The 19,882-nt window shown below is 39.7% G+C and overlaps 1 protein-coding gene across 6 annotated transcripts in view; it reads left to right on the forward strand.

The window, feature by feature from the left end:
- ikzf2 (IKAROS family zinc finger 2) overlaps positions 1 to 18,653 on the forward strand; it is a 188,007-nt gene extending 169,354 nt beyond the window's left edge. For 5 of the 6 annotated variants that reach the window (XM_039755344.1, XM_039755345.1, XM_039755343.1 and 2 more), the window contains 2 exons: positions 2,079 to 2,219; positions 15,372 to 18,653. In XM_039755344.1, coding sequence (XP_039611278.1) covers positions 2,079 to 2,219; positions 15,372 to 16,111 — 881 coding nt within the window. In that variant the 3' untranslated portion in view covers positions 16,112 to 18,653. The remainder of the gene's footprint in view (positions 1 to 2,078; positions 2,220 to 15,371) is intronic. The other variant, XM_039755346.1, reaches the window with a different exon arrangement.
- Positions 18,654 to 19,882: the final 1,229 nt, after the last annotated feature.

Genomic DNA, 19,882 nt, shown 5'->3' on the forward strand with positions numbered 1-19,882 from the left:
GTGTGTGTATGTGTATATATATATATATATAATATTAATTTATATATATATATATATAATATATTTACAGGGTAGCCAGGTCATGAAACACTATCAGACCTCACTGTGATTCCAGTCCTTTCATGGCTTTCATTACTATATATATATATATAGTACTTCGCTTGCCCACCCCCGGGTTTGTTTAACCAGATATTCAATTTAAAGAAATTGTTATTCCCATTTCATTCATTTTTTATTTCTTGATATTTGCCAGTAATAAAGCTGTAGTGAATGAGTTATAACAGCCACTTCGCGTCTCTGCCTCTCACGTTGTGAAGAGGGGGGCTAAATGCACGCTAAGGAGATGCAGTTGCTCCTCGGAAACCCCCTCTTAAATGGTGACACAATGGGAAACAAATACATTTTTTTTACCTCCTGTATGCTCGATCAGCTGGCTTGCTGCTGCTGTTGCTTGTGCCGCGTGATCGGCATGTTGCGCTGCGCATCGATCATTTAAAAGCCTGTACAGCAGCTTTTCTTTTATCTCACTTCCTTGTCTCACGGGACGTTAAAGTGTCTCAGAGAAAATCACGTCTCGACCCAAGATTTTTTTATTATAATAGAGAGAGATATGTGTGTATGTGTTTGTTTCCTCCCTTGCGCCCTGTGTTGGCTGGGATTGGCTCCAGCAGACCCCCGTTGACCCTTTGTTACGATATAGGATAATGGATGGATGGATATATATGTATATTTATTGCAGAATGAGAGAAACAGGACAAAAATATGCATTGAGATCCACCGTGAGGTCCCTGTTTAATAGCAGTGATTCTAATTAAAATAAAGGGAAATAAAAGAAACAAATAAGAAATCAAAGCTGTGACAGATAATTTCGGCAGTCCGCTTTTGGTTACTTCTGTGGGCTGTCTGGCGTCTTCAGATGCAGTGCATTAAAGTGAATGGTGACCCCCAGTTGTGTTACCTCCCAGGGCAGACCAGAAACATTGTCATGGCTCTTTGGAGGTTCTGTTCCACCCCTGCCATGTCTACTGCTGGTCTCACTCACCCACACTCACTGACGCAGGACCATTTTAAAGCCACCAGTTCCCCCAGACCTTTGGAATGAGGGATGAAGCCCGAATTACCTAAGAACACAGATGCTTTAAACAGGGAACATATACACACAGGCAGTTAGCAGGCCAGGAAATTAACCCTGAATCAAGGAGTTACTGTGCTGAGGCAGAATCTCTGGCTGCACAAATTTGGTGTCACCTTGCAAAAATCATAGCAGATAATCCTTAAGAACAAATGTATTTGTTATTCCATGCTTTTGATATTTGCCAATGCCTGAACTGGATTTTGGGTAAGCATGTACACTGTTTCAAAAGGCGTTACGATATTGCAGCAAAGTTAAGTGAAATACGGAAGCAAAAGAGGTAAAGGTAAACTAATGCCATAAATTAGGGGGACTGCCTTTGTAAGCACTACAAGATGAACTCTCACTCAGCTTGCACCTTTTTTTGCACAGCATCACCATTATATACCACCAATCTTCAATGCCTGTCTTGCCGACTATGCCAAGTGTTTTGTCGTGAAATCACACCTCACCAGTTAAGACATTTCCAGTGTAGTAACAACCGCAAATCTTAGACATCCGGATTACAACGGCCGTCAGAAGCAGCAGTTTGCTTTACTCTGAGCAACAGGAGAACTCCTACACTCATGTGCTTCTGGACTGCCTTCCTAAACACTGCAAAAGGAGTGCATCCTGGTGTCTTCTGCTGAGCTGTCTCTCACTCAGTCCCCAAATGTTTTCCACGGCACTGCTGCTACACACATCATTTTTGTAGAAATTTTCATACACATTAGAAGAAAACTCTTAACAGAGTCTACAGGCCAAGTTTCTAGAGTGTGAATGGATGCTCCCCTGAAATGTTAATATTGATATTTCTAAAGGACCGACACGTGGGTGAGGCAACTCAGGAGCCGGTGGGGCATTTCAGGTGAAACAGCTTTTGGAGTTCTGACACACAGCTAAGTCAGAAAAGGATAGTGTGATGAACCAAAAAGATATTTAAATCACATACCCTTCTGTCTGACAGCACCACATGTGGAAGAAGGGAAAGAGCAGGAAGCTTTGGACGAAAGGATGTCGTTAGTGCCTTTTGAAAGACCACCAGTTATTGAGCGGCTAAACAGCAATGTCGGGAAGCGAAAAAGCACAACACCTCAGAAATTTGTGGGTAAGTTTTTGGAGGCGTCAAAAAGCATCTACTGAATATGAAAGCAGTGGTAGACAGCGTAACAAGTCATTCATTTTCAGGGAGGGAGTGAATTTACAGTGTGGGGACTTGAGGGTGCATCATGTTAGTTAAACAGTGCAGTATTTGTTGAGTGAATATATATATATATATATATGTATATATATATATATATATATATATATATATATATATATATATATATATATATATATATATATATATATATATATATATATATATATATATATATATATGTACATAGTGGTGTAATCTTGGAAGAGGCCATCTGCAAATCAGTTGCCATTGCTGTAATCTTGTCTTCTTTGTTCCATTAGGCAGAAAAGCACACAGTCAAGGAATTTCATAATGAATTGAAATAGTAAAGTGAGGGGTGCTGATCGGGGTTAGCTACCATAAGCAGGGTCAGGCTGGAGCCCAGGGCATTATTGGATGTGTGACTGCTGTTAGAATGGTGCACAGGTTACTTTGCTACTCAGCATTATGGTTGATCTACATCACCAGCTTTATATCTCCGTAGAGCTAATATTAGACCAACTGCACATGCAGAACTGAAACTGAGAGCTCTTATTCTGTATCCATATTAAAAATGGCAATCTACAAAAAAAAAAAAAACACAAGTAAGTTGGTGGGCATAACTAAATTAGATACACTTTATTAATCCTGTTGGGGAAATTCTGAAAAATCTGTTTCAAATGAGTATCACCATAGACGCACTTTGTTCAATAAACTAAATGCACTCCATTCCCGAAATATATTTGCTGTTTTATTGCACTGTGTATGTTTATTCACTTTTTTGGTCAAAATATAAAAAAGATCTTTTTGGGAGTAAAAGTGAGGGTAGGGTTGGAAGCATACAAGACAGATAAACAGATGGATATGAAAGGCACTATATAAGATAAATAGATAGAGATGAAAGGCACTATATAATAGATAGATAGATAGATAGATAGATAGATAGATAGATAGATAGATAGATAGATAGATAGATATGAAAGGCACTATATAATAGATTGATAGATAATAGTAATTTTGGTATAGTTGGCAGGATAACAGAGAGATAGATACTGTATATAGATAGATAGATATGAAAGGCATTATATGATAGATAGATAGATAGATATGAAAGGCACCAAGAGATGAAATGCACTATATATATATATATATATATATATATATATATATATATATATATATATATATATATATATATATATATAATAGATAGAGGAATAGATATATAGATAGATATGAAAGGCACTATATAATAGATAGATAATAGTAATTTTGGTATAATTGGCAGGATAACAGAGAGATAGATACTGTATATAGATAGATAGATATGAAAGGCACTATATGATAGATAGATAGATAGATAGATAAAAAAAACAAGTTTTCCCTGTAGGACTGGATACAGATTAACGTCATACTCAGGACGGAGAGATTACAGGTTAAGGGCCTTGTTCAGGGGCCCAATGGAGTAGAGCAGTGGTCCCCAACTCCGGTCCTGGAGGACCACAGTGGCTGCAGGCTTTAATTCTATAACTTTTTTTAATCAGTGACCTGTTTTTATCCCTAATTAACTTCTTTTGAATTAATTTTAATTGTCTTGCTCTTGAAGACTCAGACCGCTTAATTGTTTCTTTTTTCCTTAATTAGCAGCCAAACAATAATGAGATACAAAATGAGCCAAAACATGAGCAGCAAACTGTGACCATCATACAATCTCTGAAAATACAGAAAGGTGGAGGTCTTAGGAATGCTGATCTGCTCAAGTCCACAAAACATTTTAACAGCTCACTTAGGAAAAAGAAAATCAGCAATTCAGAAATGTCTGCTATGGCACAATGAGAGCAGCAACAAGCCATGGAATTAAAGAATAAGTTTAATTAACGACGAGACTCTGCACCTAATTCAGTAACTGGTTGCAGTGAAATTGTTTGGAGTTTGAGGCCCTGACTTAGTTGGTCTTCTGTTGGTTCACTTACTTTACATTTCATTTCTGTTTGGGTGCCATTTAAAGAAATGAAGCAATTCAGAGGAACGATAAAGAAATTCAGGGGAACAAATCTTAAAAAGCAAGCCAATTAAAATGGATGGAAAATGACTTAATTAGCAGCAGAAACAGGTCACTAGTTAAGAAAAGAGTTAGAATGAAAACCTGCAGCCAGTGAGGCCCTCCAGGAGAGGGGTTGGAGATTCCTGGAGTAGAGTCACTTCTGGTGTTAATAGGATTTGAACCGGCAAACATCGGATTGCTGGCACAGATCCCCAGCCTCAGAGTCACCACTCCGCCCCAGTTGTGGATATGAATGTAACTGCTAATGACAGGAAATGGGGGCCTCCAATTCAAATGGTCCTTCGCGTCTCAGCACATTCCATTTTTGTTCACAACTTCATTTTCCAGAAGTGGTTTATTTATCTTTTTAGACAAATACACGTGTTTGGGATGTTATTAGCATACAACCGGATGACTTAGCATTGTGGATTATGTGACATGAGGAATGTGAGTTTTCCATGCATGGTTTTGATTTTGCTTGCTGCTATCCATCGTTGGTCACCATCCTTGGTATCTCCTTTATGCACTGAAACGTGACATTCAAATCTTTACTCGGCCATCATTACGATCTGTGAAAGGTAAGTAACATTGCATAAAAAAATATGACTATTGTGTGGAGTATTCAATGAAGACATCTCCAAACCGAGATACCTTTCCTCCATTTTTGGTGGGTATTAGCATAGTGTCATTAGTGACATTGGCCATATTTAAGCCCTTTGCAACAGGAGCACCGTAAAGAGAGTGGTCTTGTAAGGCAAATTATTACTAAGACATTTTCAAAATTGCGCTCCCCTGAAATTACGTCCGAACACAGACGTGCTTAATCGATTTGTGTTTTGTTGAAAATGTCTGTCCAGTTTTCTATATTAATTCCTAAAAATGTGGGACGTTCAAAAAGTTTCTGCACTTTTTTTTAATTCTATTTATTAAGAACTAGTCGTCCCCCGTGGCTCTGCCCGCGTAGAAGTGAAACAGGACAGTGAGGAGGAACCTGCCCGGCTCCCCACTCCTGATGTCACGCTTCCTACTCCCCTAGGCCCGCAGCCTCTGTCTCGGATTAGCATGATTATATTGCTCCTGCGAGTGAACTCTGATTCTTAGCGCAATGAGAGAAGTCGCCGAATCAACTGGAATGTTCAAGCAAATTCTAGAAAAAACCCGATCTAAATCCATTAAGTAGTTCTCTCGTTTGCTAGCTAAGCAGAGTTAAGGTTACACCCCAAGACTGACGCGGGATTGAGGAGGGTCCCGCCTGGCTCCCTAATACTGACTTCACTCTTCCCACTCCCCTCGGCCAGCAGCCTCTGTCTCAGATTAGCGCAAATAAATTGCTCCTGCAAGCAAACTCGGATTTTTAGCAAAATGAGAGAAGTCGCAAAATCAACTGGAATGTTCAAGCAAATTCTAGAAAAAAAAGATCTAAATCCATTAAGTAGTTCTCTTGTTCGCTAACTAAGCGGAGTTAAGGTTACGCCCCGAGGCTGGCACGTGAGTGAGGAGGGCCCCGTCCCACAGCCTGCTGTGACTCTCTCAGATTTGTGCAAATAAATCGGTACCGCAAGTGAACTCTGATTCTTAGCGAAATGAGAGAAGTCGCAAAATCAATGTTCAAGCAAATTCTAGGAAAAGAAACATCTAAATACGTTAAGTAGTTCTCTCTTTCGCTAACTAAGTGGAGTTAAGGTTATGCCCCGAGGCTGGCACGTGAGTGAGGAGGGCCCCGTCCCGCAGCCTGCTGTGTCTCTCTCGGATATGCGCAAATAAATCGGTACCGCAAGCAAAGTATGGTACTTAGAACGATGAGAGAAGTCACAAAATCAACTGGAATGTTCAAGCAAATTATAGAAAAAAACCCAATCGAAATCTGTTAAGTAGTTATCTTGAGAAAAGCGGACAGACGTACATACAGACAGACAGACAGACAGATGCTGGATTTTATATACAGTATGTAGAGATTTCAAAAGCAAATTGCATCACTTTTCTACATGGTCACCTTCCTTTGCGATGCAGTTTTCCCAGTCACATGACACTCTCAGACACGACCAATTACTACCATCCTGCCTTCATCATTTCCAACGAAAATATACAGGCGCGGAAACTTTTCGAATGTCCCTCATGTTTTAGTCACTTTTTTAGCGAGGGGGCGTTATGGCGGCTCTTTCGGTTAGAGGTGCGGCCTCATGGTGTCCAGGGATCAAATCCCATTCTTGATTCCTATCTGCACCTTCTTCATACGTCCATGTGGGTTGTGGTCCGGTTTTCCCCCCAACCCTTGGAACAAATCCGAAACTGAAACGGCACCACGCAGGAGCAGGTCCCACGATTGACTGACTGACACTCAGTTCACGATTGTTTTCTTCCTTTTGCTTGATATTCTCATGGTTTGTTACTTTTCCAACGTACCCATGTGATGGCCTCATTGATTTAATATCCTTCAAGCCATTGATTGTTATTTGTATGGGGTGCAATGATGTGACGCTATACAGGTGGAACAGCATCTGCCGAGATCCTGGGTGAATGTGACTCCCTAAGGGACTGTTTTAATTGTGTATTTCATTTTGTTAAAGATTAGTACATTTATTTATAAGTGGCGATTTACTGTATAAGCTCATTTAGGAGTTCATTGCTTTTTTGTTGAGTTTCTGTTTTAGTTGACAAATGATTGATTTCGGCTGCAGTGATGCGTGTTATGATGGACCCATGCTTTCCACATAATAGTAAAGGGGGATTTTTTTTTAATGATCTTCATGACGTATTTTGTTATGGAAGGATGTTAAATAGTAAAAATGCTAATCTGTGGCTACAGCGTATGCATGTTTGATTGAACCTGAACAGTGACGAATCAAAAATAAATTCATGTGTAATTTCATGATGTAATTTTACCCATGAAAGAACAAAATTGTTCCTTTGTTTTTTTCCTTTGTGACACAGAATGTTTTTGAGTATTGGCTAGTGCTGAAATGCAGCAGTGCAGTCAGTGATCTTCTCTGACATTTTAAAGCACCGCGTGTCCCGTCCCAGTAACCATCTGCAGAATCATTTGGCTGTTTAAGTATTTCGAAAGAAGTTTCACAGACCGCGTCAGACTAAATCCAAAATTAAAAAGAAAGAGAGTCTTTGCAACAACCTGTTATTTCCCATATCTGATGTATCATGATAAATCACAAATGTAATCTGAGAAAGCAAAAGGAAGACATTTCAGCTAAGTAATGCCTGGTCATTAGAAATGTGCGTCACACCAACTGCATCTCAAGACTTTCATTATCTCTTCACTTTAATAAGCGTCATGTACCGCATATGGGCATCCTGAATGGGATGCACCAGAGTCCACCCCGGGTCCAGTAGGTATGCTGTATCTTAAACAGGAGGCAAAAGCCACAGCTGGGGGCAATTAACAGCAGAGCCAGCTGTGTGCCCAGGTACCCCAAAAACAAACGGTGGACTGACAGGCGGAAAATCGAGATGGCTTAGTGGGGTGAATTTCTCTTTTGTGCTGCTTCCTCATAGAACCAAATTTAGTTGTTTTCACCCACACACCACACAGTTTGCCCTTAAAAATTATCTTCTCCCTCTGGTCTTCTCTGCTCTTGAACCTGAGGTTAGGGGAATGTACTAAAATATTATTTTTTGTTTTTTGTTTTTTTTTATATTGAACCCTCTAGCTTTCTAAAGTTTTCATTCTCCCTCTACATAGGCCTAACATCAGTCTGCCCATGTCATTACAATTATATTAGATAGATAGATTGTGAAAGACACTATAAAATAGATTGGATAGATTAACAGACATAAAGGGATAGATAGATAGATAGATAGATAGATAGATAGATAGATAGATAGATAGATAGATAGATAGATAGATAGATAGATATGAAAAGCACTATATGATAGATAGATATAGATAGATAGACATGAATGGCACTATATGATAGATAGATAGATAGATAGATATGAAAGGCATTATATGATAGATAGATAGATATGAAAGGCACTATATAATCGGTAGATAGATAGATAGATAAAAGTATTAGTTATAGCTACTACAGTTGGACTTCAAACCCTGTAGTTGTGGATTCGGATCCCACTACTGGCACCACTGCATGACCATCAGCAAGTCACTTCAAAAACCTGTGCTGCAATTGGAAAATCAAAAGAAATGTAATTATTTAGTATGTAATTGGTATCTCAAATGTTGTAAGTACCTTGAATAAGGGCGGTAGTTAACTAAGTAAACAATAGATAGATATGAAAGACACTATATAAGGTAGATACATATAAAGATGTAAAACGTACACAATTAGTAAATGTTTAATAAATGTAATCTAAGTGGTGGTCACCAGCCCATAGACCTCACACTCACACCTGCTCAGTTTGGAGTCCTTCATGCATTCAAGGATTGTCGGAGGAACACAGAAGTTCCCAGATGAACAGTCTCCATGCAGCCTCCACATAGGTTGTACACTGGGACAATGCGACAATGTCTAACACCAAGACGCTGGATCCAATGAGCCTGTACTGCCATATTTTAGCGTAGTTGGCAGGATTAGACAGATAGATAGATAGCAGGATTAGATAGATAGATATCTGTCTGTCTAATCCTGCCAACTACGCTATCTATTTGTCTATCTTATCCAGCCGACTATGCTAAAATACCTGTCTGTCTGTCTAAATTGTATTTCTGAGAACATCTTTCTTGATCCCCAGCACTTCATTTGCCCCCAGGAGGAAATTTAGCTTTATACAGAAGCTCAATAAGTTAATAAATAAATATTATAATAAATAGAGCCCACCCCTTAAATATTGAGGAATATTTTGGACAAAAATCGATAAACAACTATGCAAATAAATTAAAATACTATGAAATATGACAATAAGTAAAGAAAAAATGAAATGTAAAGAAATAAATGTGTCAAAGTAGGTTTTTGTTGCTTATTTATTTATTTATTTTATTTTGTCTGTAATATTCCTCCAAATGCAACATGAATTTAAAACTGTCACTTTCACTCGTCAAAGCTGAGAGGGCGGGCTCTAGCAGGTGTTATTGGGGTGGCGAATTCTGGGCAACTTTTTCTTGCGCCCATATTGGACGTTCACAGTTAGAGTGTTGGTTGAGCAAGCGCATGAGCCAAGTCAAGCAAAGCACATCCATGGATGATTCAGCAGTCCAAGGTCAGCACTTGCTAGAGCCCGCCCTCTCAGCTTTGAAGAGTGAAAGTGACAGTTTTAAATTCAAGCTGTATTTTATGTTGCATTTGGAGTAATATTATGGACAAAATTAAGTAAACAAATTGGCAACAAATAGCATATTCCATGATAATTTTTTTTTTATTTACGCTTACATTTAATGCCCTTTTTCCTTTGTAAAAGGAGACCCAACAACATGAAATTGTTGGAGGCACCACCCTGATAAACCCGTATCGTACATCAAGTTGCGGAAATGTCTATTCAGACATGAGTTCAAATCAGGAATAATGCCTGAACTGCTGGTCATATGACTTCCAGGCAAGAAGGGGCAGGTTCAGTCTTCCGTTCTGCAGAAGGAGGAAGATGGAGGCATTAGACCACAGTGCCACCCCTGGTTTGGCAGGTAGCTACCATCAACAGAGCCCTTAAGTTGTCTCCCAAGCGCACATGCATGAACCTTTATTATCTTGTTTCACAGTACTTTTATTTATTTATATATATGCTGCTCAAAAAAATTTGTTTGAATCCGAGTATAGCATCAAGTCAATGAAACTTCTGGGCTATTGATCTGGTCAGTTAAGTAGCAGAGGGGCTTGTTCATCAGTTTCAGCTGCTTTGGTGATAATTGAATTAACAACAGGAGCACTGGAGGGGCAACAATGAGATGACACCCCAAAAAGGAATGGTTTGTTTAACAGGTTGAGACCACTGACATTTTCCCCTCCCCTCCTCATCTGTTTTTTCACTCAATTTGCATTTGGCTACGGTCAGTGTCACTACTGGTAGCATGAGGCCATACCTGGACCCTCCAGAGGCGGCACAGGTAGCTCAACTTCTCCCGGATGGCAGGCACATCAATACCACATGTCATTGCTAGAAGGTTTGCTGTGTCTCCCAGCACAGTCCCAAACGCATGGAGGAGGCAGTTACTCTAGGAGAGCTGGACAGGGCCCCTCGTAGAAGGTTCTTAACCCATCAGCAGGACCCACAGGAATCTGCTCCTTTCGGCAAGGAGGAACAGGATGAGCACTGCCAGGCAGGCCAGTGGTGTGAATGTCTCTGACCAAACAATCAGAAACAGACTTCATGAGGGTGGTCTGAGGGACTGACATCCTCTAGTGGGCCCCGTGCACACGGCCCGGCACCATGGAGCTCGATTGGCATTTGTCACTGAATACCAGAATTTCCAGGTCCACCACTGGCGCCCTATGCTTTTCACAGATGAGAGCAGGTTCACCCTGAGCATATGTGACAGACATGAAAGGGTCTGGAGAAGCCGTGGAAAACGTTATGCTGCCTGTAATGATGTTCAGCATGACTGCTTTGGTGGTGGGTCAGTGATGGTCAGTCTGGGGAGGCATATCCATGGAGGGACACACAGACCTCTACAGGCTAGACAACGGCACCTTGACTGCCATTAGGTATCGGGATGAAATCCTTGGAACCATTGGCAGACTCTATGCTGGTGCAGTCAGTCCTGGGTTCCTCCTGGTGTACGACAATACCCGACCTCGTGGCAAGAGGATGAAGGAATTGATATCATTGACTGCCCCCAAACGCTCACTCGCCTGACCTCAAACCAATAGAACACCTCTGGGTGGGACATTTTGTTTCGGTCCATCCGACGTCTCAAGACTGTCCACGAGCTCCGTGATGCCCTGGTCCATATTTGGGAGGAGATCCCCCAGGACACCATCCACCGTCTCATTAGGACATTGTCAGGCATGCATGCAAGCTCGTGGGGGGGGTTGAGGGGGGGCCATACGAATTACTGAGTACAATTTGGATTTGCTGCAATGAAATTTCGGCCAAACGGACTCACCTGCCAGCCTGCCACATCATTTTTTCCCTTTGATTTTCGGGGTGTCTGAATTCAGCCCTCTGTAGGTTGATCATTTTCATTTCCATCTTCTCATCACCATATCAGTCCATATCAGTAGTTTTTTGACCCATTAAGATCTGATGAGTTTTCAAAGTGTTCCTTTAATTTTTTTGAACAGTTTATATATATATATATATACAAAATATAAATTATTACGGGCGGCATGGTGGCACAGTGGTAGCGATGCTGCCTTGCAGTAAGGAGACCTGAGTTCGCTTCCCGGGTCCTCCCAGCATGGAGTTTGTTCTCCCCGTGTCTGCGTGGGTTTCCTCCCACAGTCCAAAGACATGCAGTTTAGGTGCATTGGCAATCCAAAATTATCCCTAGTGTGTGCTTGGTGTGTGTGCGCCCTGCGGTGGGCTGGGATTGGCTCCGGCAGACCCCCGTGACCCTGTAGTTAGGATATAGCAGGTTGGATAATGGATGGATGGATGTATGGTGGCACAGTGTTAGCGCTGCTGCCTCGCAGTAAGGAGATCTGGGTTACTGATGCTTGTAATCAAAAAAATATATAATGCTGTAATATACATGGAGCAAATTAGAAAAATCTGAAAGGAAGGCAGAAAGAAATTCCCTCGATTTTCATTCTAAAACATTCTAGGCAAAGAAAACAAATGCGGTCACAACTCACAGTTCAACGTAGTAAATATTTTGCAGCTCCATTACGCAGTTTACTTTACTGATGCTTGCAGTGAAAACATGCTGTAATATGTGCCGCTGCATGGAGCAAATCAGAAAAATCTGAAATAAACGAAAATTCAGGCTCCTTCAAATTGTCTGTGCACAGGATCAGGAAATGGTGCAAATGACAAACCTGCATGTGAAGTCAGAAGAGGCCGTGCGACCCACTGGAACTGCCATGCTTGTTCCTTCAAAGTGGCCATTGTTCTGCTTTAAATTATGGAAAGTCCTGATAAAGCATAAAGCCAAAAAATAGACATACATTTATATTAATAGATATGTATATGCTTTTTCCATAAGACATAATAAGCTGTGTCTATGTGCTGTATACGTACATATGGATGTTACATATCTTTAGCAGCGGCCATCTTCACATCTAGGAGGAGCACATATCGCCTTTATCTTCCTTTACAAATCTGTACATTTTTTTTTAAAAGGTGTACTTTTTATGTTAATTTTGTTAACAAGTAAGTTCTTGGCTTTTATAAAAAAAAGATAAAAGGAAGACCTGTTTTTCACTTTGTTGTGGTTAGGCACACCTGTAACACTATCATGCAGACTAAAGCAAAACATATTACCGCATCCCCATTCTGCAAGGGTTAAACACTTCTTTTTGGCTATTATGCTTTGTTGGGACTTTCCATAATTTAAAGCAGAACAGTAGCCACTTCGAAAGAACTCGTGTGGCACTTCTGTTGCACGGTTCTTCTCTGACTTCACATGCAGCTTTGTTTTTTGCACCATTTCCTGATCCTGTGCATAGAGAATTTGAAGGAGATGAAATTTTCCTTCCTTTCAGATTTTTCTTATTTGCTCCATGCTGAGTATATTACAGCATTAAACGTTTCTTTATATATATATATATATATATATATATATATATATATACATACACATACAGTCATATGAAAAAGTTTGGGAACCCCTCTCAGTCTCCATAATAATTGACTCACCTTTCAACAACAAAGATAACAGTGCTATGTCTTTCATTTCCTAGGAACATCTGAGCACTGCGGTGTTTTCTGAACAAAGATTTTTAGTGACGCAGTATTTAGTCGTATGAAATTAAATCAAATGTGAAAAACTGACTGTGCACAAATGTGGGTCCCCTTGTCATTGTGCTGATTTGAATGCCTGTCACTGCTCTATGCTGATTACTTGATGAGCTCGTTAAGCCTTGAACTTCATAGACAGGAGTGTCCAATCATGAGTGCTCAAAGGTATTTAAGGTGGTCAACAGCAAGTTGTGCTTCCTTCCCTTTGACTCTCCTCTGAAGAGTGACAGACAGCATGGGATCCTCAAAGCAACTCTACAAAGATCTGAAAACAGAGATTGTTGAGTCTCCTGGTTTAGGTGAAGGCTACACAAAGCCATCTCAGAGGTTTAAACTGTCAGTCTCAACTGTAAGGAATGGAATCAGGAAATGGAAGACCACAGGCACAGTTACTGTTAAACCAACTCAGCAGGTCTGGCTGGCCGTACCTGTTCATTATAAAATGAGTGGCTTTGCCAAACCTGAAGAAGTGCCCCACAACGTTCTCTTAGTAGATCTACAAACATTCCTCCAGTGGTCCTGCTGTTCTCATATTGTCATTTAGAAAGGCTGTTGTTTGTAATGGCGCTGATTGTTTATGCACTCTGCCCTCTTTCTTTTGGAGCTTTTTTGCTTTTGCTGCAAATGGTTTGAGGTAAAAGTTAATCTAAAAATCTGAAACCAGCAAAAACAGAAAAGCAAACCAGCATGCTACTTTATCATCAGAAATGGAATAGTGACATCAAAGTGAACAACAAATGGATTTGTTGTAAAAGGAGATGACATGCAGAACAGCACAGCCACTTCTATACTTCGGGATGCAAAACTTTCTAGATATGTTAAGATGCCCCTGCAGCGTAAAAAACACAATCATCATATTTAGATTTCAATTAATTCGTTAATCAAAATAATTATACATTAATTCATATTTTACGTTGGCGCAGTGGGTAGCGGCTGCTGCCTCGCAGTTAGGAGACCCAGGTTCACTTCCCGGGTCCTCCCTGCGTGGAGTTTGCATGTTCTGCCCGTGTCTGCATGGGTTTCCTCCGGGTATTCCGTTTTTTTTTTTTTTATTTTATGAATTACAATATTATAACATAGTCATAGATGGTATCATTTCACTTAATTCATTAATCAGATAATGTTATGAATTACAGCATGATAATTATACATTTTGATTTTAAATTAATTTAACTCATCAGCATATGTTATGAATGAAAACAGAATACATTGTTATAGATAATTTCATTTCGATTAATTCAGTAATTGGATGATGTTATGAATTACGGCATAATTATACATATTTTGAATTCAATTATTTCATGTGATCAAGGCATGTTATGAATTAAAATATAATAACACAATCATTATAGATATTTTTATTTCAATTAATAAGTCATTTTGTTAATTTTATAAACTACAACATAATAAGTATGACTATTTTCATTTTAATTAATTTATTAATCAGCCTATGTTCTGAATTACAATTTAAAAATACAATCATTATGCATATTTTCATTTTAATTAATTCATTAATCAGACAAGGTTATGAATTACAGCATGATAATTATGAATATTTTCATTTTAATTAATTTATTAATCAGCATATGAATTACAATTGTAAAATATGATCATTATAGATATTTTCATTTCAATTGATTTATTAATCGTATAATGTTCTGAATTACAATATAATAAAATGATAATTATGAATATTTTCATTTTAATTAATTTATTAATCAGCATATGAATTACAATTGTAAAATATGATCATTATAGATATTTTCATTTCAATTGATTTATCAATCGTATAATGTTCTGAATTACAATATAATAAAATGATCATTATGCATATTTTCATTTCAGTTAATTCTTTAATCAGACAATGATCTGAATTACAGTATAATAATGAAACATATTCAGATTTTACTTAGTACATTAATCAAGGTACAGTATGTTATCACAGTATCATATATATATTGATTTCAATTCATTTATTAATCTGCATGTTATGAACTACAGTGTAAACCAACCAGTATGCATATTTTTATTTCATTTAACTCATGAGTCAGCATATGTTATAAATTACAGTATAATAATTATACATATTTTGATATCCAATAATGAATTTATTAATCAGCATATTTTATGAGTTACAATATAATAGCACAATCATTATAGATACTTTGCTTTCAGTTCACTTCCTTCAGTATAATAATGAATTGATATTTTGATTATTCTGGTTTTGATGAATTCCTCAATCTGTTACTTTTCAGGTGAGAAGCATATCCGGTACGGCTACCCAGACATGCGTTTTGATATGAATATGAAGTACGACAAAGACGCTGAGATGATTCATATGATGGACCAGGCCATGTCCTACTTGGGGACCGATCCGATGCGCCCTCTCTTACACCATCCACCGGTCTCCATGGCAGACGTCGTGCCCATGATGAACCCTCTTTACTCTCAGGTCTATCATGCAAACAGGATTGACCGTCCAAGTGGCAAAGAAGCGGTTCCAATGACTCACGATTTTCCAGCCGATGGTCCGATATCTCTGATCAGACCAAAGATCATCTCAATGGAGCGAGAAGCATCTCCGAGCAATAGCTGCCTGGAGTCGGTCGACTCGGAGAGCAGCAGTCATGAAGAACGCTTGAGGTATCCAAGCAGCCAAGCATCAAGTGCCAAAGCTAAACAAAGTCCTGCATACTCCAAAGACGAGCAGACCACCTTAGATATGAGCAAGACTGCGACTGCGGCTGCGGCGATCACCACGGCCGTGTGCTCCCCTAAAGACGTCTACAAGGTATATAATGGAAACGGGGACCACATCAAGGCATTCAAGTGTGAGCACTGCCGCGTGCTCTTTTTAGACCACGTGATGTACACCATACACATGGGTTGCCATGGCTACAGGGACCCTTTGGAGTGCAACATATGTGGCTATCGGAGTCAAGATCGCTACGAATTCTCATCTCACATGATTCGTGGAGAGCACATATTCCACTAGTTGGCGCGAAGTGTTGCCCAAAATCATGTCAGATTTTAGAGGGTATGTGGACAGGATGCGAAAGATGAAGTTCTGTGCTTTTTATCGTTTATTGTCATTTTTCAGAAAACGACTTCCGGTCATATATTGACTTGTGTCTATACGTGTGTTTTTATTACAATTTCTAATTTTTGGCTCTTTGTAATTAGTTACACAGTTGCAGTCCTGTATCTTACTGTATTTTATGCATATTTGTAGGATTTTCTCAGGTACATCTAAAAAAGGTAAATAAGAATTTGTTTTGATCTACATACGTCAGATAGCTTATACAGCGGAAATGAATTCATGGTAGAAGACAATTTCTTTCTTGGAAGTGCATGTCTGAGAGAGATAAAGATATGAATATGTCTCTATTTGAAGGACGGTACACAATATTGGCAAAGTTACCTGCAAGCATTATTATGTTGGAGGACGCCCCACTGCGGCTTTCGTAAGATTTGATAAATGTCTGAAAATTATAGCGATATGTCCTCATTATAGCGATATGGCCTTTGATTTCATCACCAAACACCGCCTGCTCTTTCACGTAACATTAAACTGCTCAGGCCAAGAACTGCACACACTGATGGCAGCCCCTTTTGTCATCGGCTCGACTAATCTTTTATACGCAACTCTGCGTTATTACAATAAAAACGTATTTACGATGTCACGTTTACCTTGATTATGCTGACAGTGTGCAGAAGTGTCATTCAAAATGTGGGGCATATTCTTAATGTTCATAAATTGCTACCTGAAGAACATCTGGGGCGTCAGTGTTTGGTGACTTCATGGCCGATAAATGCTCAATTAAAAGGACTCGTAAAGTGACGTGCGGCCCCTTGACGTAATGGTTTAGAATGAAGGGGAGTTGTCATGGGGGGTATCGCTTGTGACATTTATTCACTTTCAGTTTGTAATGTCTGTCATTTACAGGATGGCCACCAGTATCATATGTGTTGTCCGTCCTGGCATGTGAAGGATAAACCTTTAATTACCTCACTCTCGTAATAATGCGCAGAGCACAAAAGGGTTTAGCGTTAAATCCTCTTCACGTAGGAAGCGAGACCACTCGTAACGGGGGTTATTATGAAGAATTAAGGGCATTTGGTTTAATATACTTTTTATTATTTTAAAATGAGCCTACTGAAACGGCCTCTGGGTCCTGATTTACGCCCACCCACGCAATCAGTGTGGGACTTTAATTGGGGGCACTTTGAAGAGTTTTCCACATTTTCACATTCAGAAGGTCCTACTGCTAATTCTGCTGCTCAGCCTGACATTTGGAGAATAGTGTGGACTTTTAAATGGGCTACACAGTCAACTTAGTTGTTTTTTTTTTTTTGTTTTTTTTTAAATGCACTTATCACATTTGTAAATTATTTCAAAGTAGCAAGGGAGCATGCTGGGAGTGGATTATGCCAAGAGAGACCCTGAAAGGAGTTTTTATGAACAAAAAAAAAAATGTAGGAATATACAAACTGCATAGCACAAAAACAGTGTTCTCAAGATAGCCTCGGGATTCTAAAATTAGTCTGCACCGATGGTGTGTGTGTGTGTGTGTGCGTGCGCGTGTGTGTGTCTGTGTTCATTCTCTGAACCTGCTTGTTCCAGTCTAGCCTGCACTAGTCAGGAGGGAGGCTGCAGTCGGCTCGGTGCCTGTGAGTGAAGTCGGACGCCTCGGTCGGGCCACAGAAAGGACGTGCGCACTTGAACCCCACCCCACCACATTTAATAGATCTGCGGTATATACAGTACCGTATGGCGCTACTGGCCCATTGGATCCAGTGTCTTGGTGTCAGGTCGTGCACTGGGGCAGTGCGACAATGTCTATGTGGAGTCTGCATGGTGACAGTTCAGCTAGGAACTTCTGTGTTCCTCCAACAATCCTCGAAGGCATGAAGGACTCCAGACTGAGCAATTGTGTGAGTGGGAGCTCTATGGGCTGGCGACCACATTTATTAGTCAATTACTGATTGTGCACGTTTTACATCTACTGTATATACTTAGTCAGCACAGTATCTGCAATATCGGTCTGTCTGTTATAAAGGGCCTTTTCATACCTGTGTCTGCCCATCTATTTATATAGTGCCTTTTATATGTAATCTATCTATCTAATCCTGCCTATTACACTAAAACATCTATCTATCTATTATATAGTACCCTTCACATCTATCCCATCTGTCTTTTATAATCCTTTTCATGAATGTGTCGCTATTTATATAGTGCCTAATCTATCTATCTAATCCTGCCTATTACACTAAAGTATCCTTCCTACCTATCTATCTATCTATCTATCTATCTATCTATCTATCTATCTATCTAAACCTGCCTATCACACTAAAGTATCCTTCCTATCTATCTGTCTATCTAATCCTGCCTATTAGATATCTATCTATTATATAGTACCCTTCACATCTATCCCATCTGTCTTTTATAATCCTTTTCATGAATGTGTCTGTTCATCTATTTATATAGTGCCTAATCTATCTATCTAATCCTGCCTATTACACTAAAGTATCCTTCCTATCTATCTATCTATCTATCTATCTATCTATCTATCTATCTATCTATCTAATCCTGCCTATTAGATATCTATCTCTCTATCTATCTATTATATAGTGCCTTTCACATCTATCTATCCCATCTGTCTGTCTGTCTGTTATATAGTACCTTTCAAATCCATCTGTGTATCTTTCTCTCTTTTATCAATCACTCAGTCAAATGAATCAATCAATTTGATTCGTCCCATACAATTATACCCACGGTGCAAACTATAGTGAAATACCCAGTTACAGGAGCTTAAGAAATATATGTTATGTATTTATATCTCCGATATAGTCTGTTTTATGTCTGTCAATCACACGGACACACACACATATATATAGTGTTGCATTTATATTTGTATACACAAACTCTGTATGTGTATGTATGCATGTATGTATTTTCCCATCTATCCATCTTCCGGCCCTTTTCTTATCCAAATACAGTATATCTGTGTATGTGTAATTCATAAAGTTGGGTGGCACGATGGCGCAGTGGGTAGCACTGCTGCCTTGCAGTTAGGAGACCTGGGTTCGCTTCCCAGGTCCACCCTGCGTGGAGTCTGTATGTTCTGCGTGGGTTTCCTCCCAAAGCCATGCAGGTTAGGTGCATTGGCATTTCTAAATTGTGCTTAGTGTGTGTGGGCTGGCACTCTGCCCAGCGTTTGTTTCCTGCCTTGCACTGTGTGTTGGCTGGGATTGGCTCCAGCAGACCCCCATGACCCTGTAGTTAAGATATATAGCTGGATGGATGGATTCATGAAGTTCATCTGATCTAATCTAATATGTGTATACTTGCTGACTAATCATGTAAATGCAAAACTTTAAAATTTGCCACAATCACATTCAGTGACAATTCAATTTTCTTCTTATTATTATTCTTTTTCTTTTTCCCTCACCCCATCTTGTCTTCTTGTTGCTGCAAATCCATGAATGCCCCTTGGCGGCCTCCCCTCAGGGTTTTCTTTTGTTATCAGTAAGACACGGCCGGCCGGCCATAACAGAGTCCGCTTCCTTTTTTTGTAACAGAAGGCCCGCTCCCGGTGGGTGGGTGTGCGTGCGCGTGTGTGACTCTGTGCGTGCGTGTTCGCGTGTGCGTGTGTGACTCTGCGTGTCCTCGCGCGTCTCTCTGTCTTGATCATGTAGCCAGTGGCCGCAGCCGACGTTGCTGTGTGCACAAATTGTAACCCTAAGATGTTTTATTTTATTTTGT

Source organism: Polypterus senegalus, chromosome 6 (genome assembly GCF_016835505.1).
Source record: "Polypterus senegalus isolate Bchr_013 chromosome 6, ASM1683550v1, whole genome shotgun sequence".
Taxonomy (NCBI): Eukaryota; Metazoa; Chordata; class Cladistia; order Polypteriformes; family Polypteridae; genus Polypterus; species Polypterus senegalus.